The 22,550-nt window shown below is 32.9% G+C and overlaps 4 protein-coding genes and 1 non-coding gene across 15 annotated transcripts; 3 read left to right on the top strand and 2 right to left on the bottom strand.

The window, feature by feature from the left end:
• The first annotated feature begins 904 nt into the window (after positions 1 to 904).
• Positions 905 to 8,351, top strand: LOC101268760 (ureide permease 1). Of its 10 annotated transcripts, none has more exons than XM_069297532.1 (10): positions 905 to 995; positions 1,273 to 1,602; positions 2,113 to 2,799; positions 5,273 to 5,575; positions 6,024 to 6,162; positions 6,253 to 6,427; positions 6,770 to 6,813; positions 6,898 to 6,995; positions 7,166 to 7,540; positions 7,967 to 8,351. In XM_069297532.1, exons 3-10 carry the CDS (start codon positions 2,743 to 2,745, stop codon positions 8,117 to 8,119), a joined length of 1,344 nt encoding a protein of 447 aa, XP_069153633.1. In that variant the 5' UTR covers positions 905 to 995; positions 1,273 to 1,602; positions 2,113 to 2,742; the 3' UTR covers positions 8,120 to 8,351.
• Positions 1,275 to 2,733, top strand: LOC138348462 (uncharacterized). The gene is made up of 3 exons (XM_069297660.1): positions 1,275 to 1,602; positions 2,113 to 2,591; positions 2,638 to 2,733. The coding sequence occupies exons 1-3, from the start codon at positions 1,275 to 1,277 to the stop codon at positions 2,731 to 2,733; spliced, it is 903 nt and encodes a 300-aa protein (XP_069153761.1).
• Positions 8,352 to 8,917: 566 nt separating the features above from the next.
• LOC101268472 (uncharacterized) lies at positions 8,918 to 12,374 on the top strand. Of its 2 annotated transcripts, none has more exons than XM_010322561.4 (3): positions 8,918 to 9,120; positions 10,420 to 10,763; positions 11,246 to 12,374. In XM_010322561.4, the coding sequence occupies exons 2-3, from the start codon at positions 10,436 to 10,438 to the stop codon at positions 11,947 to 11,949; spliced, it is 1,032 nt and encodes a 343-aa protein (XP_010320863.2). In that variant the 5' UTR covers positions 8,918 to 9,120; positions 10,420 to 10,435; the 3' UTR covers positions 11,950 to 12,374. The 2 variants fall into 2 exon arrangements, with proteins under 2 accessions (XP_010320863.2, XP_004239051.2); XM_004239003.5 differs by having other exon boundaries at positions 8,973 to 9,120; positions 10,434 to 10,763.
• Positions 12,375 to 12,745: 371 nt separating this feature from the next.
• LOC101268183 (protein root UVB sensitive 3) lies at positions 12,746 to 19,950 on the bottom strand. Its single transcript, XM_004239002.5, has 14 exons — positions 19,667 to 19,950; positions 18,915 to 18,974; positions 18,778 to 18,816; positions 18,642 to 18,704; positions 18,496 to 18,552; positions 18,030 to 18,093; positions 17,401 to 17,484; positions 15,781 to 15,863; positions 15,544 to 15,673; positions 15,349 to 15,441; positions 14,885 to 15,023; positions 14,282 to 14,322; positions 14,012 to 14,199; positions 12,746 to 13,296 (listed from the first exon to the last, which is right to left on the bottom strand). The coding sequence occupies exons 1-14, from the start codon at positions 19,868 to 19,870 to the stop codon at positions 13,198 to 13,200; spliced, it is 1,344 nt and encodes a 447-aa protein (XP_004239050.1). The 5' UTR covers positions 19,871 to 19,950; the 3' UTR covers positions 12,746 to 13,197.
• Positions 19,951 to 20,849: 899 nt separating this feature from the next.
• TRNAN-GUU (transfer RNA asparagine (anticodon GUU)) lies at positions 20,850 to 20,923 on the bottom strand. The gene has a single exon. It is a non-coding gene; the product is annotated as a tRNA-Asn (tRNA).
• Positions 20,924 to 22,550: the final 1,627 nt, after the last annotated feature.

Below are 22,550 nucleotides of genomic sequence, written 5' to 3'. Positions count from 1 at the left end.
ATAACATTTCACTTATTCATTTACATATTGTAGTTGTATAGTTTTTTGGATTTGGAATCTTAGAAACAAAAACACCATATAGGATGTTTATCAATTTTAAGAACATGTAATTTGTATTTTCTATTTTATAACACATAATATAACTTAAAAATATTGCTAATATACAATCTTCACAAAAATATTTTTATTTATATTGCCACACGCGCGTGACGCGTATCCAGAAACTAGTATATATATATATATATATATATATATATATATATATATATATATATTAAGCTGCAAAACTATAGCAAAATAGGATCCATGAGACTAATAACCAGCGTAAACTAGTCAATTTATAAAGAATTATTATTATATGTTATGATTTTAAATGAAGTGACATGAATAATTTGTCTTTATATTTGTAGATGAATTCAAAATAGTCCTTTTAAGTATAGAATGAATCGTATCTTTTAAGTTTTTATCGTAATACTTTATTTTTTATGAAGTATTTAACAATTTATAATCGTTAAATTTGATAAAAGCAATAATTTTTTAATCGTAAATGTCAATCTCTTTTATTAAATCATGAAAATGCAACCAAAAAAAGAACTACACTAGACCAAAAGATATGAAAAATATCACATATAAACCTTCAAAATATTAGGTCAAACTCTAAAATAATATTATTTAGTATAATTTTTTAAAGTCTCGATAGAAACTTTAGAAATAAATCAAAATAATAAATAGTACAAAAAGTGTATGTTCTTTCTTCGATAAATATTTATAAGGGAACTAGTAAAAAAAAAAGACATAAACTATTAATTTCGTCTCTGAATTATAAATAAACAAGAATTTATTTGGCCCATCAAAAAATTTAAGACTTTAATTCCCTTAGTACATTTTTTTAAAACTTAAAAAGGACTATTTTTGAACTATTTTTGAAGCCGCGGTGAACTAAGCAGCCGCCATAACCACATACAGATCGGAAAAATCATCGGAAAAACACTCCGGTGAGTCAATTTTCTGTTTCTCAGTGAATTTGTTTTCTAATTTTGCTTTTCTGCTGATGAAAAACAGAGTTAAATGAACAATAATCCGGTTTTGCCCCTGAAAAATTCCAGTTTTCAATTCGATTTCTCATTTTTAGTTGTAAAGATTGAAACTTTTATGAGTGAATCCAAAATCTACTGCGAAATGCTAACTAAGTGCTAGTTCACAACATGTTCGACAAAATGTGTAATTGAACTTCATGTTTTTTCATTCATTCTTGTAGTTTATGTTATTCAGGTATGGATATAGGTCATTGCCATCTTGATGGAAATGCTGATGCTGTGGAGTTTTGTCCACACGAATCATTTCACAATGTTCTAGCAGCATGTACTTATACTTTACAAGAAGGAGATCAATCTAGTAGAACTGGTAGTATATCCCTGTTTGATGTTGATGCTAATTCGAGTCGCCTTAGTTTGATACATAGAGTACAAACAGCTGGTATATTTGATATAAAATGGAGCCCTATCGGTGGAATTGTGGGGCGATTACTGGCTCACGCTGATGCTGAGGGTTATGTTAGAGTTCACAAACTTGAATCTTGTTTGGTTGAATCACAAGTTCCTGGTATGTATGTTGAGAAATGCATCTAGTCTAACTTGGAATCGAGGTGTAGTATGTTGTTGTATTGGATTAGAGGCATATAAGGAAGCCCCCAGGTTGCTATATGATTAGGAATAGGTAGCTTTTGGAGATATCATTTTGTTGCTTTTATTAAAAATATATTGGTAAAAGCACTGGAATACACTTGTATGAGGTTGAAGGTACTTCATAGCAGTTATATGTAACGGAGAAAGGAGATAATGGAAATAGTTTAGTAATGTGTAGATTGGAGGAATTAGACAATGTCTCAATGACCTTTGACGTAATACAAACTTCATAACCACCTTCATTTGAAACTGATTTTTTTCACTTGGCTATTAAGAAGTTATACTGGGTGTGTTGTTGTTCCCATCGACCTCTTTTTCCCTTTTTCATTTAGCATTGGTGGTCCTTGAAGTACCTTGCTTCATTTGGCACTTTATTTTTAATAAACAGCTGAAGCTCTAACATGACAGGATCTTATTGTTATTACAGGGAATAGTTTACTGGAGATAAGCGACGAACATGTCAGTTCCTCTATGTGTTTGTGTATAGACTGGAATCCATCAGCTACATCCCTTGCTGTGGGGCTTTCAGATGGAACAGTCTCGATAATTTCATTCCTCGAGTCTCAGCTGGGCATTTCCAGAGACTGGAAAGCGCATGACTTTGAAGTTTGGGCTGCCTCTTATGATATCCACCAACCACAGTTGGTGTATACAGGTTCAGATGACTGCAAATTTAGTTGCTGGGATTTGCGAGATGATCCCTCTACCATAGCATTCCAAAACAGAAAAGTTCACACAATGGGAATTTGCTGCATTAGTAAGAGCCCAAATGACCCTTATACCTTACTCACCGGTAGCTATGATGAACACCTAAGGGTATGGGATGTAAGATCAACCGCAAAACCTGTACATGAGACGTCAATCTCCATGGGTGGAGGGGTTTGGAGAATTAAGTATCATCCTTCTGTACTGGACCTAGTCTTGACTGCTTGTATGCACAATGGATTTGCAGTTGTCAAAGTTAAAGGCGATCAAGCTGAAGTGGTTGAAACCTATAACAAACATGGCTCCCTGGCATATGGAGCAGATTGGCAAAGAGGTCGTCTAGAGAAGAATAATGTCATTGCTACTTGCTCATTTTATGACCAGCTCCTTCGTGTATGGATGCCAGAAGGTAATATTCCCAAATGACTCTATGTTCTAGGTTGAATATGCTTCTCTTTCATTGGCCGCCCAAATGACTAGGATCATCAGGCTACTGCACTCCGATTTAAATCTTTAGTAGAAGGTATTCCCCTGCCACATAATTTTCTTCAGAGACATGAAAAGTGACATAATTTAACCAGAATATGAAGGCTCGTAGCAGCATTGTCAGCTTATTTTCTTAAAACTTATAACATTAAATGTAATTATACATTTCATATCGATTATCCACGAAATTAACTGGATGACTTTTAGTTTGTATTGAAGTAGACTAGTCATGTTTGCCATCTGAATAATCTACCAGCAAGCAAGCAAGTTATGGAAAATTTGGCATGACAAAATTGACTTTTTGTTAAAATTAACTTATTAATATGAAACGTAAAATAATAACTTCTTGTTATAATAAGTCAAAACACACTAATAAATTATGAATTCCAAAATGAAAATGAAGGGGAATAAGTTGAAAATAAAGATACAAAAAAGAAATACTATATGACAAAGAACATTGACTAACACTAGAAAAAGACAAAAATAATAAATTTCTATTTCAACTTTCAACAATCACCCAATAAATAAGGAGACTGCTATATATTTTATTTTGACACTGCCATTTAATTCATACTCGTTATTTAATTTTTTCTCAATGTGTATCCATTCCAAAATAATCTCAAATATATCATATTTAAAATTTCACATAATAGATAAAGTTAAAATATACATACATAATCTTTATAATAAAATATAAACACATATTAAATAACGATATCAAAAGCGATTTTATATTTCGATCATTGACCCTTCATTTAGGTACATTGTAGCATAGACAATTGTCCACATGTAATTTGACCTCCCAAGATATTACTTCTCCGTCTTAATTTATATGTTATTTTTTTAGTTTACACTTACATTGAGAAATGATATCATTTTATATTTTTATCTTTATTTATTTTTTTTGAAACTCAAGTTTACCATTAACGACTATGAATTAATTCACTTTAAATAATTAATTTAAACTGTGAACACAAATTATTTACTTACTTTTTTTTAAAGTTGATCAAATGTATATTTTTCAGACTAATAATTCACAAAGATAAAAAAATTGTATGATAATTTATGCATTAATTTTATGAAGTATTATAAACCAACGAAATGACATATACAACAGGACGAAGAGAGTTATACCGTAATTTGTCCACATTTTGTGTACTTTATTTTTTATATATGAAAATTTTAACTCCGTCATTAAACGGATAAAAAATTCTGACAACCTGAATCACAGCTAAGAATAACAACAATCATTATTGAGTTATAAATCTTAGTTGATATTCAAGTCCCAAAATATAATGGGAATTTATATATACACTCTGTTCAGAATTACCAAAAAGGGAAAAAACTCATTGCTTCCCATTTTCCCAATACCAAATCACTCTTTGCTTTGCCTCTTCTTCTTAAAAACATTCAAATTTTGGTGTTCATTTTGAAGTTCCATTGTTGTTAAAAGTGGGGTTCTTGATAATTTTTTGGTGGGGTCTGATAATAGGTTGGTGATCTATCTTTTTCTTTGTAGTGATAAAGTAAAAATCAAATCTTTTTTATTTTTTCCTTTATGTTGCTTGTGTTTGCACGTTTGTTGATATTGTTTATTGTTTAAAGATTCAGTTTTTTTGGGATTTTTATAATAAGTTCTTCATACCCTTTTGACATGGTGAATGATTGTTTCGTTTGATAAGAAAATAATGGATATTTGGTGGCCCAAATGGTGGTTAAGTCCAAAGAAATGTTCACTTTTTTGTGTTTTTTTATTTTTCTTTTTGTTAAAGATTCTTGATACCCTTTTGCAATATGATATGGTGAGTAAATTGGATTTTCATGTTTGAGAAGAAAGATTTGATTTTTATGTGGAAATGGTTTCTGAAAGCTATAATTTTGTAGTCAATTGTTTACTTTTAGATAGAAAATTTCTAGGTATAAGATTTGCATACACTTTGCCATTTCGAGACCCCACTTTGTAGGACTAGACCATGTATGTTGTTGTTGTTTATGCTATATTCAGGTTGTTCATACATTTGTTTTCAAGTTTTTAGGGAATTTTGTGAGTAAAGTTTCTGTCTTTGTGGTTTCCTAGGATGCAGACAGATATGTATATGACAAACATAAGCTCCCTGTCTATGGGGATGTGGGCCCCATGGCAGTGGAGGAGCTGTTTTGCTGATTTTCTTTTCTCTACTTCCATTGATGCAGACAATGAATTTGGGATGTGTTAATCTGTTGTATCAATTTAAAAGATTGAAACTTTAATGTTTGCTATGCTTAGTTTAAGCTGAGAGTCTATTGGAAACAACCTATCTATCTGAGGTAGAGGTAAGGTTTGCGTACACTCTAATTTTACACTGGTATGTTGTTGTAATCTTCCTCTTTTTTTGGTCCTTTTCTTCTTTGGATAGGATTATTGGAGCCTTACCAAGTTGGCAGTTTTTTCACCAGAAAGGGTCTTATCCAGTAGATTCAAGATGTATATGGTTGAAAGCAAAGGTGGTGCTATAGCTTGTATGCTATTTTCTTTGTTATTGTTAGGGACATGGCCAGCTCTATTGACTTTACTCGAAAGGCGAGGTCGTCTTCCTCAACATACTTATCTTGATTATACCATTACCAATCTCTTGGCTGCTGTCATCATTGCTTTAACCATAGGTCAGTTTGGGCCAAGCACACCAGAAAGGCCTAATTTTCTCACTCAACTCTCTCAGGTTAGTTCCCTTCAAAGCTAATATACCAGCTGTAGTTTTTAGGATTATGTTTCTTATATTTGATTTAATGCATTGTTCAATTGGAAAATGGTTAAGGGGAGTCTTGACGTAACTGGTTAAGTTGTTGTCATGTGACTAGGAGATCACCTGTTCGAGCTGTAGAAACAGTCTCTTGCAGAAATGCAGGGCATGACTGCGTACAATAGACCCTTATGGTCTGCCCTTCCCCAGAACCCCGTGCGTAGAGGGAGCTTATTTCACCGGGCTACGATTGGAAAATGGAATGTATACAGGCACCTTTTTGACACGATAAAATGTAAAAAAAGCAAATTAGATTACTATTCTCTTCCGAGATAGCATATACTTCTGATTGATATGCCGCACTAACTTGTGCTCCTATTACTTTTTAATAGAGATAGATATGTGCTTTTATCAATGAACATTGCAGGATAATTGGCCCAGTGTCTTGTTTGCAATGGCTGGAGGGATGGTCCTCAGCCTCGGGAACCTCTCAACTCAATATGCTTTTGCTTTCGTTGGTTTGTCAGTCACTGAAGTTGTCTCTGCCAGTATTACAGTTGTTATAGGTATCATTTTAACTTCAGCAACTTCTGTTTTCCTGAAGCCAGTACAAGGTGTTGGAAAGATGACATGTGCTATTCCTTTAATTATGACAGGAACAACCTTGAATTATTACCTTGACGACAAAATTAACAAAGCTGAAATTCTGTTTTCTGGAGTTGCATGCTTCTTGGTTGCCGTTTGTTTAGGCTCTGCTGTTCATTCGTCCAACAACGCTGATAACAAAACCAAGCTTGATAACTATTCAAATGACTGTAAAGACGGAGTCAGGTATGCATCAGTATTCTATCATACTTGCCTTTAATTCCTACAATGTTTATGGTTTCCTTTCTTCTGATCATTTCAAGGAAATCGACCTTTTTTTTGGGCTTTAGGTTGTCGTAATGATTTCATGTATTAGTGTAGAGCTAGATGACTTGCATGTGATGAACTAAATACAATTCCTCATCTCTTTGTGTGTCTTCTCATGTTCCTCTAGTTATAAGAGTAAAAAGTGCAGGATATAATTATATGTACTAAAATTCTGTCAGGCATATATATACGTCTACGCTGTTATAGAACTTGATCAATAATCGCAGAAAATTCATGTCCAACTTAATTGCACATTTGCAGGACTAATGGAGTTACTTCCTTCAAACCAACAAATTTTAATCAAGGTATTGTGAGCTTGAGCATCCAAAATATGATTCCTATATCTAAAATTGATTTATAACGTTTCACAATACTGAATATCCGATCAGGTGGTACAAATGGTTTGGAGGATGGAGATGCTTCTGAGAAGGCAAAATTTGGGACTGCGGCTTTCCTTATAGAACTTGAGAATACGAGATCAATCAAGGTCGGAATTTCTCTTCTTATTGCATTTTCGTGCTCACACTTTATTGCTATACTTACCTTGAAGTCTCTAACTAGACTAAGTGTAACAAACAACAACAGAATAACTTACTAATGTTTTTGTGAAGCATATTGTAGTTACATCCTAATTGTTAAATTCGTGTATGTTTACAGGTTCTCGGGAAGGGCACGGTAATTGGTTTGACCATAACATTCTTTGCTGGGATTTGCTTCTCTATGTTCTCGCCTGCATTCAACCTAGCCACAAATGATCAATGGCATACTCTCAAAGATGGAGTTCCACACTTGACTGTCTATACAGCATTTTTCTACTTCTCGTGCTTTTGTTTCATCATTGCCATGGTTTTGAACCTCACCTTCTTGTACTACCCTATACTAAATGCACCCAAGTCATCTTTCACAGCTTATCTCAACGACTGGAATGGCAGAGGTTGGGCCCTTTTGGCTGGTCTTGTGTGTGGCTTTGGTAATGGTCTCCAATTCATGGGAGGTCAAGCAGCTGGATACGCAGCTGCAGACGCTGTTCAGGTTCGTGCATTTATCCACCAATTATACTTTTACTATACATCAACTACGCCTCATTTTGTTGACTATATGAATCCACTATGACACGAGGAACCTTCCTCCATTATCCAAGTTCATCACCGCTCAGCAAAACTCTTATAACGGAGTCATTTTTCCTAAAAAAATGACGTCTTTCTATTTTTTGGAAACTATTTAACTTTCAACGTCCTATTTTACCAATGACATGACTTTACATACACACAAACATCATCATGACATGATTAAGACCATAAGTTTCCGCAGATCTCTTTCTTTTTTTTCTTAAACTCCGTACTCAGTGAAATAGATTCACATAAGATGTAGCTTAGGGACTAGGGAGTATATGTTATCGGATTGATTACTCGTATATCATTCTATGTATATTCATTTGAAATATGTGTCAAATTTCAGGCATTGCCTCTTGTGAGTACATTTTGGGGGGTGATGTTGTTTGGAGAATACAGAAGATCATCAAGGAAAACATATACACTTCTTGCAGGCATGTTGTTAATGTTTACAGCAGCTGTTGCTATTCTCATGGCATCATCAGGGCATCGCAAATAGCGCGATATAGCATAGTTGTAAGAATATGTTCTTCTGTACATATTATGTTTACATTTCCTTGTTGTCGCGACCCCTAAAAGTAGGGAGAAATAATTTAATCGGAGAAAAAAGGAGGATTGATTTTAGTTAACTCTCGTTTTTATGATAGGTGTTTGACTCAACACAGAGTTACAAAAATGTTCATTTGGCTTAAGTATTATTGAATGTATTTTCAAGTGTGAGTTCCTGATAATAATTGTGTCAAATTCAGTTCTTTTATAGTAATATATATATCAAACATTTTAAGCTGCAAAACTATAGCAAAATGAGGATTTATGAGACTAATAACCAGCGTAAAACTAGTCAATTTGTAAAGAATTTTTATCGTGCGTTATGATTTTAAATAAAATGTCATAAATTGTTTGTCTTTGTATTTGTAGATGAATTCAAAACAGTGCTTTAAGTATATAATAAACGGTTAAGTTTTTCGTGTAAATACTTTATTCTTTATGAAATATTTAACAATTTTATAATTGAGAAAAGCAATAATTTTTTTTAACCGTAAATGTCAATTTTTTTATCAAATCATAAAAATGCAACAAAAAGAATTACACTAGACCGAAAAGATACGAAAAATATCACATATATATCTTTAAAAAGTTATGTCAAAACTCTAGAATAATAATATATTTAGTATAATTTTTCAAAGTTCTGATATAAAATTTTACAAATAAACCAAAAATAATAGATACTACCAAAAGTGTATGGTTCTTTTTTCAATAAATATTTATAAGAGAACTAATAAAAATACAAAAACGTAAATTATTAATTTTGTCTCCAAATTATAAATAAACACCTCATGTTTTAAAAATGAATTTAGGAGTTTATTTCCCTTGTCAAAAAATTCAAGACTTTAATTCCCTTAATACATTTAATTAAAAGGACTATTTGATCTATTCTGAAGCCACCGGTGAACTAAGCAGCCGCCGTTATTAGCACATACAGATCGGAAAAACACTCCGGTGAGTCGATGAATTTAGTTTCTAATTTTGCTTTTCTGCTGATGAAAAACGCAGTTCAATGAACAATAATCCGGTTTTACAACTGAAAAATTCCAGTTTTCAATTCGATTTCTCATTTTTAGTAGTAAAGGTTCAAACTTTTGTGAGTGAATTCAAAATCTGATCCAAAATCTATGGCCAAAAGCTAACTAAGTGATAGTTCACAACATGTTCGACAAAATGTCTAACTGAACTTGATGTTTTTCTATTCACTAGTTTCTGGTACGCGCCGCGCGTGTGGCCATATAAATAAAAATATTTTTATGAAAGATGGTATATTAACAATATCTTTAAGTTATATTATGTGTTATAAAATAGAAAATATAAATTACATGTTCTTAAAATTGATAAGCATCCTGTGTGGTGTTTTTTTTCTACAATCCAAAATTCAAAAAAAATATACAACTACAATATATAAATGAATAAGTGAAATGTTATGTGCTACGTTAATGAAATATGTGTATAATCAGTAACATATAGAAATCTTTTATAGTAAAATTAATGTTGTGCATTGCACGTATTAAAGCCCTGGCAAGGAAATTAAATAATAAGTGTCATGAGTGTATTATTCACTAAGAAATTTCTTTGATGAATCCAACAACATCCATAGCTGAAATTCTTGCATAAATCCAACAACGTTCATAGAGTATTTTAATAGCTTTTAACTTTGACATTGATTGAGAAAAAACTGTTCAGAGAAATGATATACTCTTCTTTAGTGCCCATAAAAATGGAGAGGGGACTTAAGGAAAATGAAAATTATTCTTGGCTTTATATAATACTTTCACTTTAAATGATTAATTAGTCTCTTTAGCTTCTTTTCATGTATTTATCATTAAAAATAACATATATTAATATATCTTTAGCTTCTTTTCATTTATTTATCGTTGAAAATAACATATATTAATATATTAACTATGAGATTCATTGAATTGAAATCTACAACTTTTAAGATTCTAGCAATGTAAAGTAACTACTTCTATATTTTAGTTAATGTGCAACTTAAATCTGTACCTATTTGCTCTCATTAACTAACATTTGTCTCTTCATTTTCTTTAATGTTTAGATTATTTAATTTTCATAACTGTTCAAATATTCTCAATTCATTAATAGTAAAAAAAGTTTACTGCTCAATATTTTTCAAAAATTAAATAATTAAATATGAATTTAACATTTTTATTTAGTATAGACTTAAAATGGTAATTCAACTTTACATCTCTTTCCACTTATAATATAAAATATAAAATATGATTATTGCAGTTTATGTTATTCAGATATGGATATAGGTCATTGCCATCTTGATGGAAATGCTGATGCTGTGGAGTTTTGTCCACACGAATCATTTCACAATGTTCTAGCAGCATGTACTTATACTTTACAAGAAGGAGATCAACCTAGTAGAACTGGTAGTATATCCCTGTTTGATGTTGATGCTAATTCGAGTCGCCTTAGTTTGATACATAGAGTACAAACAGCTGGTATATTTGATATAAGATGGAGCCCGATCGGTGGAATTGTGGGGCCATTACTGGCTCAAGCTGATGCTGAGGGTTATGTTAGAGTTCACAAACTTGAATCTTGTTTGGATGAATCACAAGTTCCTGGTATGTTTAAGCATCTCTTGTCGTGTTTTATGTTATATTTATCGTCAAAGGACAAGTGTTACATGAGGGAGAACAAGCCTAATTTAGTTTTTTTATGTTCTTTGAAAACCAAGTTATGCAGTATCTGGAATGAAATGAGTCTAGTGTTGAGAAATGCGTCTAGTCTAACTTGGAATCGAGGTTTTAGTATGTTGTTGTATTGGATCAGAGGCATATAAGGAAGCCCCCAGGTTGCTATCGGATTAGGAACAGATAGCTTTGGGAGATTTCATTTTGTTGCTTTTATTAAAAATATATTGGTAAAAGCACTGAAATACACTTGTATGAGGTTGAAGGTACTTTATAGCAGTTATATGTAACGGAGGAAGGAGATGATGGAAATCGATTAGTAATGTGTAGATTGGAGGAAATGCTTCATTTGGCACTTTATTTTTCATAAACAGCTGAAGCACTAACATGGCAGGATCTTATTGTTATTACAGGGAATAGTTTACTGGAGATAAGCGACGAACATGTCAGTTCCTCTATGTGTTTGTGTATAGACTGGAATCCATCAGCTACATCCCTTGCTGTGGGGCTTTCAGATGGAACAGTCTCGATAATTTCATTCCTCGAGTCTCAGCTGAGCATTTCCAGAGACTGGAAAGCGCATGACTTTGAAGTTTGGGCTGCCTCTTATGATATCCACCAACCACAGTTGGTGTATACAGGTTCAGATGACTGCAAATTTAGTTGCTGGGATTTGCGAGATGATCCCTCTAACATAGCATTCCAAAACAGAAAAGTTCACACAATGGGAATTTGCTGCATTACTAAGAGCCCAAATGACCCTTATACCTTACTCACCGGTAGCTATGATGAACACCTAAGGGTATGGGATGTAAGATCAACCGCAAAACCTGTACATGAGACGTCAATCTCCTTAGGTGGAGGGGTTTGGAGAATTAAGTATCATCCTTCTGTACTGGACCTAGTCTTGACTGCTTGTATGCACAATGGATTTGCAGTTGTCAAAGTTAAAGGCGACCAAGCTGAAGTAGTTGAAACCTATAACAAACATGGCTCCCTGGCATATGGAGCAGATTGGCAAAGAGGTCGTCTAGAGAAGAATAATGTCATCGCTACTTGCTCATTTTATGACCAGCTCCTTCGTGTATGGATGCCAGAAGGTAATATTCCCAAATGACCCTATGTTCTAGGTTGAATATGCTTCTCTTTCAATGGCCGCCCAAATAACTAGGATCATCAGGCTACTGTACCCCGATTTAAATCTTTATTAGAAGGTATTCCCCTACCAACTCCTTCTACCTAAGGTGAATTTGGTGTGTTTCTGGTCAGTCATGGAAGCAATCGTCCCAACCACGAGCACCTGTCTTTGCCCATTCACAAGGACTGGGACTCGATTCTATGTCCAAACATAACATGCCAGCAGTTGTGGTCACCATCACGGGTACTCAAGATATTGGTTGCTCGATCAACCAAAATCGAATTCAGACATTTTTATTTCTTGTTAACCAACATTTCATTTAAATGTTTCTTCAGGTATTATTGTTGTCCTTTTAGCAATGTACACTTCACTCATCAAAATTGCCAAACAATTCATTGTTGTTACACTCTTCTTTTACCACATAATTTTCTTTAGAGATATGAAAAGTGACATAATTTAACCAGAATATGAAGGCTGGTAGCAGCATTGTCTGCTTATTTTCTTAAAACTTATAACATTAAATGTAATTATACATTTCATATCGATTATCCATGACCACCTGTAGAATTACACTCCATCTACAAGTAGTAAAATCCACACCCCTAAAAAGGCGTCTTGCCGAAATTCCTCTCATCTAAAAATGATTATATTAGACGGAGGACACTTTTTGGAAAGGAAACATTTCACGGCTCAAACCTGTGATCTATAAGTCACATAAAAACAACTTTATGGTTGCTCCATGTCTCCCTTTTACACTGGGAGGATACCACTTGAATAGTACAACATAAATATCATTGTACAAGTCGAGTTGTGACAATAGGTGATAAAATACTTGTACAACCCTAGTGTACATCACTTGTCCCAAGGGAGCATTCAAAAGTACCAAACATCTCTAGATTTTCCCCTTCTAACAAAGACAAATCTATACAGGCATCAAGCCCTACTTGGAATTTGACCTACATAACATATATTAAAGGCCAATACATTACAACTTTGATTTCAAGATTATCCAGGACCTACTTAAAATTCCAATAAACAAGAGTTTCTCCAAGATCGTAGAATGCTATTCCTTTGAACACAACATGTATAGGCTGGGCTAAACTTTTACCTTCTCAATGATCATTGGAAGATCCAAGACATACTGAATGATGACTTGAAATCACCCCAAGTCGTAATTTGAAAGCATCTGACTGTAACTAGATGACTTTTAGTTTGTATTGAAGTAGACTAGTCATGTTTGCCATCTGAATAATCTACCAGCCAATTTGCTCTCCAAACGACTGATGATGATAGTAGACGTTCAGTCTTCCATCCTGATGACTGAAGCTGTGACAGAATTGTGAAAGAAACACGATACTTAGCTCAATCTAAAAACAGAAACTGCACAGCTAGCAAGTTACGGGAAATTTGGCATGACAAAATTGACTTATATGTGGGTGACTTCTGCACCCAAGGGTGCATCCATATGGTCAATGAAGTGAGAAGAGAACCCTGAGATCTCATGTTCAAATCTCAGTGGAAGCAAAAAACAGAAGGTGATCTCTTCCAATCTGCCTAAATCTTGAGGGGCAAAGTAACCCGGTACCTGTGCTGGTGAGAGGTAATAGGTACTCTGAGGAGAAGATGAGGTGTGCATAAGCTGGCCCAAAACATCACTATCACAAAAAAATGTGGTTTGACTTCTTATCGGCATTTGCACTTCTCCTCTTCTACACCATTCGCCAGCTTTCACATTTTTTTTCTTTTTGATAAGAGTGGTGTCCGGGCCAACTTGTGTGCACCTCGACTAATTCCACGGGATACCTCCCACCATTTGCCAACTTCACTTTTCAGATACAAATTTTAGCATATGAACTGTTTTGTGATGACACATAATGGAACATCAACCTATTAGGTGGTATTTGCTTCAAAATATTGATAAACTGATTTTTTCAAAAAAAAAATTGGTAGTTGGCTATGCTTCAGTAATTGTAATTTGTAAAAACAATGAATATATAATGAGATCTTCTCTCTAAAAGGAGCTTCTGGTGTAGACAAATACCTTCAAAACAAAGACTTCATAATGCTTATCCATCCATGATTGGCTTTCCGAAGACATGGATCCATCTTGATCATCTAGTTTTGCCATGACAAGAGCATGGATGAATGATTGTAATATATCAGCTCCTGCTGAATCCTTATGAGTAATAATCCTGATAATACCCCCTTTTTGTTGAAGTAAATATTTCTCTAGAAAGATGAAAGAGAATATAAGCAGAATTCTCAGCTCAAGTAGTTTAGCTTGAAAAAAACGGTGAATATATCTATCAACCTTTCTTGTAATGTGATCCAGCAGATTGTAATAGGTCAACCCTATCCATCAAAGACAATTTGTTACTCAACTGCCCAAACATTCAACACACTGCTTTTTAACAATCTAGGAGCAGTATTGAAAGTGCATTAGGGAGCCACTTCAGAGAAAAATACATTAACCATAAAGCTTGAGCTTAGGAAGCATATCAAGGTACCATTTAACGGAACATGCTATTTGATGCTGGCTAATTAACATTACAAGATTTTCATTTGCATTTCAACATTACATGGTCATGAGTGATATCAATAAGCCTTATCAAATGCAAAATAAAAGGAAAGGGAATTTAAGGAAAGAAACAATATTAATCTTATGGATTCTTTTAATAAAGAAGGAAATGTCTAGAAGAAAACTGAAAAGGAGTTTTCCTTTTCCTACTTCAAATATATAAATTTTATGATCTCTAGATTACAACACTCTATACTGTTTGTATATCTTCGGTCTTAATAAGAAGCAAATTCAATTGTTAACAAGTAAAGAAGAAGAAATTATTGTTTCTTCTCTGCTACTATGACATTCAACAGATATGGATGCAAATTAGTAATAAGAAACATGAAAACTCACATAGCAAGGCTGTCAAGTGAAGAAACTCTGACACCTAAACGTACTTGCTTGTATAGAGAATCACCACCCTTTAAGTTCCATGAGGTCATCCATAAAGGTAGAACGTGCTCCATGGAAGAGACGTGCTTTGGAGAGAGAACTGAAACCAATGCATGAAACCTCCAGATAAGTGAACTAATGTTTTTTTGGGATAAGTAACTAATGTAATTAGACATTAACCACAAGATTCACATACTTTTTTTCTGCATGCATACTCAAAGACTCATGTTTGCAACATTCAGCACACAGAGGAACTCTAATGGTTAATGATTCTATTGCAAAAAGTAAAAGCAACAGAAAATTTGAGTCATTTTAGACTCACAACATCATGAGATATTCCTACTCAGATGATATTCTAGGGCATGGATACAGACAGACAGTTATCCCTTCTGATGACTATGATAAAATTAAGATGATCTACTAACCTTGACCTGTCTTGACGAAATGTGATAAAACAATGGAGCATCTTTCACAGTTCAGAGTATTCAGCGAAAGACAACAGACAGCCTTGTAGTTTGCTGCCAGATGCATGGAGTTAGTATGGCTTGCATTTTAGAAAGCTTCAGCTTTGCATTTTATAACTCACAGAAACAGGAAATTCAAAGCAAAGCATAACTAACCATACATATGGAACATAGTAAGAGACAAAAAGGATATCCAAATGGCAAATGAGTGGCCAATTGTTAGGCGTGCAAGAAGCATTCCTAAAGCCATCCCAATCATCGTAGCTAGAGTTTCTTGGCTTCCTTCCTATCAGAACAGGAAAAACGGATGCCAAGTCTGAGTAAAGGATTTCAGTACTTTGACACCTTACTATCTTTCTGAAATGAGTGCCGCCGTAAGATCTATGACAATACCTTTGCAGCTATATCTGCTGCATTGTTTTCAAGGGCAAAGTGCTGCGTCAAAGCTGCTCTAGTGGCTCCACTGGCAACACCAGCTAAATGGAAAGAAAATAGAGGAGATTTAGAGAACGAGTTCCATCAGTGCAACATATTTGGCCTCATTAACCAGAAAATTCATCTTCTAGTAAAAGATTTAAAGCTTAAAGGCTAGCCACCAAGGTTAAAAACATGCTTCAAACTTTTTATAATTGTTGCCATAAAATAACCAGTATCTAAAATGAGATGAATTTCATGAAAACCTAGAGATCATAAAGCTACTGCAATTGAAATCTCATAATATTCTAAGTCAGAAGGACAAACAACGAAAGCAGTCAAGAAGAAAGTGAAGATTATAACTCCAGAGGAAATAAGTATCTATTACTGTATGCATCAAGTAATCCAAACTTCGAAAATATTTAACAGATAGAACAGTTATGAAGTGTAAGGTCAAACTATTTACAATCTTCGGCTGCAAAATTGAAGACCAATAGACCATATAAATATACAATATATGTGCAAGAGATCAGGATAGGGCGTTAAGCATTTTTCATTTGCAAAGCCGTGACTGAAATGCAGAGTTTGATGCTTGACCTATCAGCTGCATTATGCAAGCTCTATTGTAGCACTATTTGGAAGCTAGAAGTCATCAATAGGGGACTGGAAGTGACTCCACGAGCAATTATCATTCTAGTTTTTGCTCATAAGGACTCTCCAATCTATATAGATGAGTGTACTGCTCGCAGAATGGGACCCTTGTGCATGGAATTTGTCCTCCTTGTCAATAAGATCAATCTACTTATTCAGCAAGGAAAAGGTGCAATCCTCAGTAATTGACCCGCTCATGAAGGTGAAAAGTTCGTTCATGATGACGAGGACAGGAAATTAATCAGTGGCTGATTCTAATTCCCATTTCTTAGGTGAAAAAAATAGTGCAATTATCTTTTAAATGTCAGAGCTCTTAATCTTAGATAAGACCATAATGAGAAGACTTATTGTTTCTGTAACAAATGCTGATGTGAAATTTTGAATAATTTAGGCACTGTAACAGAAATATTGTCATGAAATAGGAGCTGATGAACCTTTCATGCAATGTTGGATTCACATACTGCAAGAAACTAGTTTTTAGAAAAAGAAAGTTCAATAGCTTTATATCGTTTTTGTACAACTCTTGGAACAAAGGACTAGACTAGTTTTTATGAAAAGAAAGTTTTATACCTTTATGTCTATTTTATGCGACTCTGGGAACAAGGACTAGATGATTGCAGTAAGAGCAACTCTACCATATAGCATATTTTCAAAACTTGTGTTTCATTTAAAATATACACTATGAGATTCACCCATGTAATAAATCAAGACATGACAGATCAAGATAGTAAAAGAAGGCATCTTTACATTGAATTACAAAGCGCATTTAGTACTTTCGGCAGGGTGAAGGATCTGATATATCAGACAATTCATGCTAACAGCCCCAACCCTAAAAAACAAAAGGCATTAGACAAACAGGTCATGCTAGACACAGGCAGACTTTACACTTTCTTTTATTAGAGGATAAGTAAACGATATTGCCATTTCAAATAGCAGATATTCACTTACTGAATGACCTTGATAAACTCCCTAAGCAGACGATGAACACAAAGGCTGATGGAAATAAAGGAGATACAAGATCCATCAACATTCCTGCAAGAAATGCAAATGATTTTATTGTCATTGAGCGTTTCAGGAATGACAACAGAAGCACAAAGTAATGTCATTTGACCTTCTAGAAACTGTTCTCTAATATTAAATAATTTGTTGCTGCATTTCTAAACTTAATAAATCAATTAAAAGTACAAGAATAACCAGTACCCCATTACTTATACTCCCTTTGTCCCAATTTATATGACACTCTTTCTTAATTGAATGTCATAAAATATTTGCACCATCGAACTTCTACACAACTTTTAATTTTCAATAATTCAAATTCACTAAACTGTTCAAATAAAATTTTGATGTGACATCTTTTCTATCGACCAATTTTTTCTACCATTAATTTGCTATTTTTTTTACTGTCACTAGAAACAAATGCACGTCAAAGAACATCTTAAACGCCATGGCCACTGGCCAGTCAAACATCATCATATAGTAATCGGATACACCAAAATAGGAAGTATATTTTCATATAATTTAGATAGAAAGAACAAAAATAACTAGAGTTAACACAACATACAGTTGAAGGAGCATACCGAGATCATTCATGAGATCTGCCACCAAACGCCACATTTTGGCATTGCTGTCTAAATTAGAACCCTGAGAAAGAAAGCAACCACATCGGTCATTTTCAAACAAGTATTTACTATTCAATCAACATTAATAGGACGCTTGGTGTAAGAGGCAAGTCAAAAATACTGTCCAAGGAATGTTCTATTTAGCCCCATAGTATGCTGCAACCACAACTATCTTAGTGGAAAAAAATCATCATTTAAGTTCATTTCCTTCATTTATGGGGAAGGAGCGTTGGTTTGTCATATATTTCATGTAGAGATGGTGAATGAAATGTTAAGAGTGCAAGTCTGATGAGAAATCGTTCATCCTCGAAGAAATGAGATGCTTCTGTAGCTTCAGTTTTTAAAGGAATCAAGACATGCATTATTTGGTACCATAGGATCAATACAATACTGGAAAACTATACCGGAGAGAAAAGAACGAGACCTGGTAACAAGTGAACAAGACACCTCCAAGCATTCCAGTTAAATCTCGCAAGAACCACTGGAACATTTTTAATTTTTTCAAAAACATTGTCATCAAACTAGTATACAATGTAAAGTGCAATGGAAAAAAATAATGTCAGACTCCACCTGAAACGTTGCCCCAATAACAGTAGCCGATTTCTCACCAACACCTATAGCACTTAGAAGAGCCTATATTTGTTTGAGCAGGATAATTAGCCTTTAATATCACAAGTTACTCACATTAATACTGATATTCTCTTACTTGTGTAGAGAGCATCATCCGCACATACGTAGAAAGCCCCTGCAGTAACATAACAATAACATGAAAACAGAAAGATAACACCACGCTCAACTCCAATTGATAAACAGAAAATTAGTTTTATGGGCAACAAGTCTAACCTGCAATGAATCCCACACTTGAAAAGGAAAATAGTCTGGAGTAACACTAGTTGGATACCCCTGTAAATAAATTGATAAAACAAAAAGGAAAATCAGACAGAATAATCGATACAGATGAAACACACTCGACATCTCTTGCTCCTAAGAAAAAGAAACAAACTTCATGACTCCTTTCCATAAAAAATAAATCCTTTTCTTTTTGCTTTTACTCCATTAAACAAATACTATTACATAACTTGTTTATCTAACCTTATGCATCATTTCTCTACAAACATGATAAAAATCAAATCTTTTCGACATTTTCTTACACACACAACCAAATATCTCAGAACTGTTTCAACTTGGTAAACATTTTCCTTAAATCACCAAAAAAATCAAAAAAAAATTTCATATTTTGTTAAAATACCATTCAACTAAACTACTTCCAAAACTGATTTGCCTTTCCTAAACATTCTTACACTCTTAAACAAACAATTAGACGTTAATGAGCTCATAATCATCCCTCATTAGTACTTATGTAACAATGTGTGTGCAGACTTAATGTAAATATTCCCTCTGCTTCAATTTATATGTTTGATTTTAACTTGATACGAAATTTTAGAAAAAAATATACAAAATGTAGTACTATTGTGCTTTTTTTTTAAAGCGGACAAAAAAGGAAATTAAGACGAACGGAGCTACTAGCGAGTATAATTTTTAAAAATTGGAACTGCGGGAATATAATTTTGAGTTTACGTGACCGGAAAACTTGCCTCAGGAACGAAAGCTTGGAGAATTCTTTGAGAGATATGAGTGAATGCGTTACTGGATCTTTGGATAGAGATCGAAGAATGAGAAGTGGAAGTTATGGTGGCCGTCTTCGTGAGTTTTGTCGACGAAGTTCCGTTCCATTCTTCGATCATCATCTCCGGCTCCGGCGCCGGAGAAGTGGAATTCACCTTTTGATCTCCCTCCATTGTGTTCGCCGGCGAGAAGTCAAACTGAAAGTCTTCACTTTTGCTTTCCCACCGACAAAACTAAAACAAATTTATATATTTGTTTATCAAATCAATTTATCAAGGATAAAAGAAAAAAAATAACTTTTTTAAAAATTATATTAAAAAAATTAAATTGAATTAACTAAAAAGAAAATAATTTCATGTAAATTAAAAAAGGTTAAAAATAGAATAAGTTGAAAAATGAAAATATATAATTGACATTTTTACTGTTCCATTTTAAGTTTAATCTTTTTTTATCGAATGTAATAACTCTAGAGAATTTAAAAAAAGAATTGAACGATAAAGATTAATTGTATGAATTTTATTAGTTACGTCACATACTTACTTAAAAATTACACTCAATAAGATTAATTAAGTGTAGAGGTGTGGGGTGTGCACTATTATATATATATATATAGAAGTGTTTAGGTTTAGAATTAGATTAGAGTTAACCATTTTTTATTCTATTTTTTGTTATTGCCTTTCATGATGATTACGTCTATATTTTTTATTTGAACATATTTAATAGAAATAGTTATAAATATTGTATTTTACGTTTTACTTATGATTTATATTAGAAAGTATATTTGAGAGATTCAATATTATTACTTTGATATATTATTAATTATTGACATAATTGAATAACTAAATCTAAAAAAATCGAATCGAATAGAGAAAAATTGACCCAATCCAAAAAAAATTTGGATCAGATTGGATTACACTTTTACAAAACCAAAAGATCTAAACCAAATAATACAAAATCAAAATAAGAAAATCGACTATACACCCCCAATCAAGTGGATTGTTTCATAAAGCTTTAAATACATGCATAAAAGAATTTAAAATAGTTTTGAAAGACTTATAAATATTTATCCAATAATTATGAACTAAAGATTTTTTTAATAAAAATACAACAACTTTCTTTAATAATTTAATTTTTTTTTAAAAAAAAAGTAAACGCTAGAAGGAGGGCTTGAACCTCCGACCTTGTGGTTAACAGCCACACGCTCTAACCAACTGAGCTATTCCAGCTTGTTGTTATCAAAATCGAAATTTCTTTTTATAGAAGCTGATGAGTAAATATTTTTGCGATTGCCTAAACTAAATATAACCGATAAATGTATAATATATATATATATAAATCAAGCCTCATATGTGTATAATCTATGTAAAAATAAATAATTTAAAGTGTGAATCTAGGGGTTCATTCAGCGGAAAATAATACAATTTATCTATGGTTAAAATTATTTTTTATTTATATATGACTACTTCTTCAAATTTTGAAATTGCGTTAAAAACATGTGTATAGGTTTTTAACAAAGGCGACTTTGTACTTAACATAATTCGAAAACGAGACTTATGATTGGGGATGGAGGAGTATTTAGAGTTTTTGGCCAAACTCATCTTTAAACTATAGCTCAAACTCAAACTATATCCTTAAAGTATTATTTTTATCATAAAACATCCTTCAATTATTTTAAAGTACACAAGTTTCATCCTTCTACTTGAATTTATCAAAAAACTTATCGATATATCCCACAAAAAATAACTCGTCCCTTCCTAATTGTTATTCTTAGATATGCCAAGAATATTATCGCAAACTTTTTCGTAATTGAGTTAAGAATTATGCAAAATCTTTTAATTTAACTGTTTTCATTCATTTTTAATATAATTTTAATTAAAAATGTTATTAGTTTAAATATGTTTCTTCTCAATTGAATCTACTAGAAGCGACACTTATTGGAGACTTCCCCTCCTAATAATGTCGAATGAAACTCAAATACGAGACATAATCAATATTTTGATTACTTCGATATATTAGATTGACTGAAAAATCTATTAATTTACTTGGTTAAGAAAAAGATAAATATAATTAATCTCCGACTTCTTTCCTTTACGAAAAAAGGCAAATCATGTACGCTCACACCTTCCAATCATTTTTAGTTTCCATAAGCAAGAGTTTCTGAGATTTTTTTTATTTTTCAAAAACTTCTTGTAGAAAGTACTGAAATTATGCATAATAATTTTTGTTGATAGTCACATTAAGTGCTCATGTTTTCGTAAGATCCATTAGTTTTTTGACAATATCTAAAAAAAGGATGAAAGTTGTTCACTTACAACGTAAATGATGTTTTCGGTTAAAAGTGATACTTTAAGGATGTATTTTAAGTTTGGAATATAGTTAAAAGACATTTTTTACTAAAAATGATACTTTTAAAGATGTAATTTAAGTTTGGAATATAGTTAAAATATAATTTTAACCAAAAAGTCAAAGTATTTATTACCTGATCACAAACTATAGTTTGAATTAAAAGTTCTACTATTTAGTTCTATCACTGTGCAAACTTTGAAAACTTGGCTGAATACAGTATTCACTTGCTGGAACCCTTGTTTGCTCTTCTTTTAAGGAGATTTGAAAATATTACTCCACCAAAAAGAGCATACCCCACTTAGTCTGTTTATAATTTTTCTTTTTTTAGCAATTCTTTAATTTTAATTGTCCACGTGACATTCTACGATCACAAAATTAAAGAATATTTTAATATTTTTCTGTCCTAATTTATGTGATACTTTTCGGATTTCGAGATTCAAACAAATCTATTTTTTCATATCTTGAATTATTCATTATTGTGACTTATAGTACTTTTTACGAAATTTA

The sequence above is a fragment of the Solanum lycopersicum genome, chromosome 5 (assembly GCF_036512215.1).
Source record: "Solanum lycopersicum chromosome 5, SLM_r2.1".
Lineage (NCBI taxonomy): Eukaryota > Viridiplantae > Streptophyta > Magnoliopsida > Solanales > Solanaceae > Solanum > Solanum lycopersicum.
The sequence above is the reverse complement of the archived record's forward strand: the minus strand, read 5'-3'. Positions and strand labels throughout refer to the sequence as shown.

Coding starts and splice junctions, on each gene's coding strand:
- LOC138348462 (XM_069297660.1), top strand. CDS start 1,275: ATGGATATAGGTCATTGCCATCTTGATGGAAATGCTGATGCTGTGGAG. Junction 1,603..2,112: donor GGTTGAATCACAAGTTCCTG/GTATGTATGTTG, acceptor TTGTTATTACAG/GGAATAGTTTACTGGAGATA. Junction 2,592..2,637: donor GAATTAAGTATCATCCTTCT/GTACTGGACCTA, acceptor ATGGATTTGCAG/TTGTCAAAGTTAAAGGCGAT.
- LOC101268760 (XM_069297532.1), top strand. CDS start 2,743: ATGTCATTGCTACTTGCTCATTTTATGACCAGCTCCTTCGTGTATGGA. Junction 6,163..6,252: donor CAGTATTACAGTTGTTATAG/GTATCATTTTAA, acceptor TAATTATGACAG/GAACAACCTTGAATTATTAC. Junction 6,996..7,165: donor AGAATACGAGATCAATCAAG/GTCGGAATTTCT, acceptor GTATGTTTACAG/GTTCTCGGGAAGGGCACGGT.
- LOC101268472 (XM_010322561.4), top strand. CDS start 10,436: ATGGATATAGGTCATTGCCATCTTGATGGAAATGCTGATGCTGTGGAG. Junction 10,764..11,245: donor GGATGAATCACAAGTTCCTG/GTATGTTTAAGC, acceptor TTGTTATTACAG/GGAATAGTTTACTGGAGATA.
- LOC101268183 (XM_004239002.5), bottom strand. CDS start 19,870: ATGGAGGGAGATCAAAAGGTGAATTCCACTTCTCCGGCGCCGGAGCCG. Junction 18,094..18,495: donor TCTTGTTCACTTGTTACCAG/GTCTCGTTCTTT, acceptor TTTCTTTCTCAG/GGTTCTAATTTAGACAGCAA. Junction 15,442..15,543: donor TACTATGTTCCATATGTATG/GTTAGTTATGCT, acceptor TGCATCTGGCAG/CAAACTACAAGGCTGTCTGT.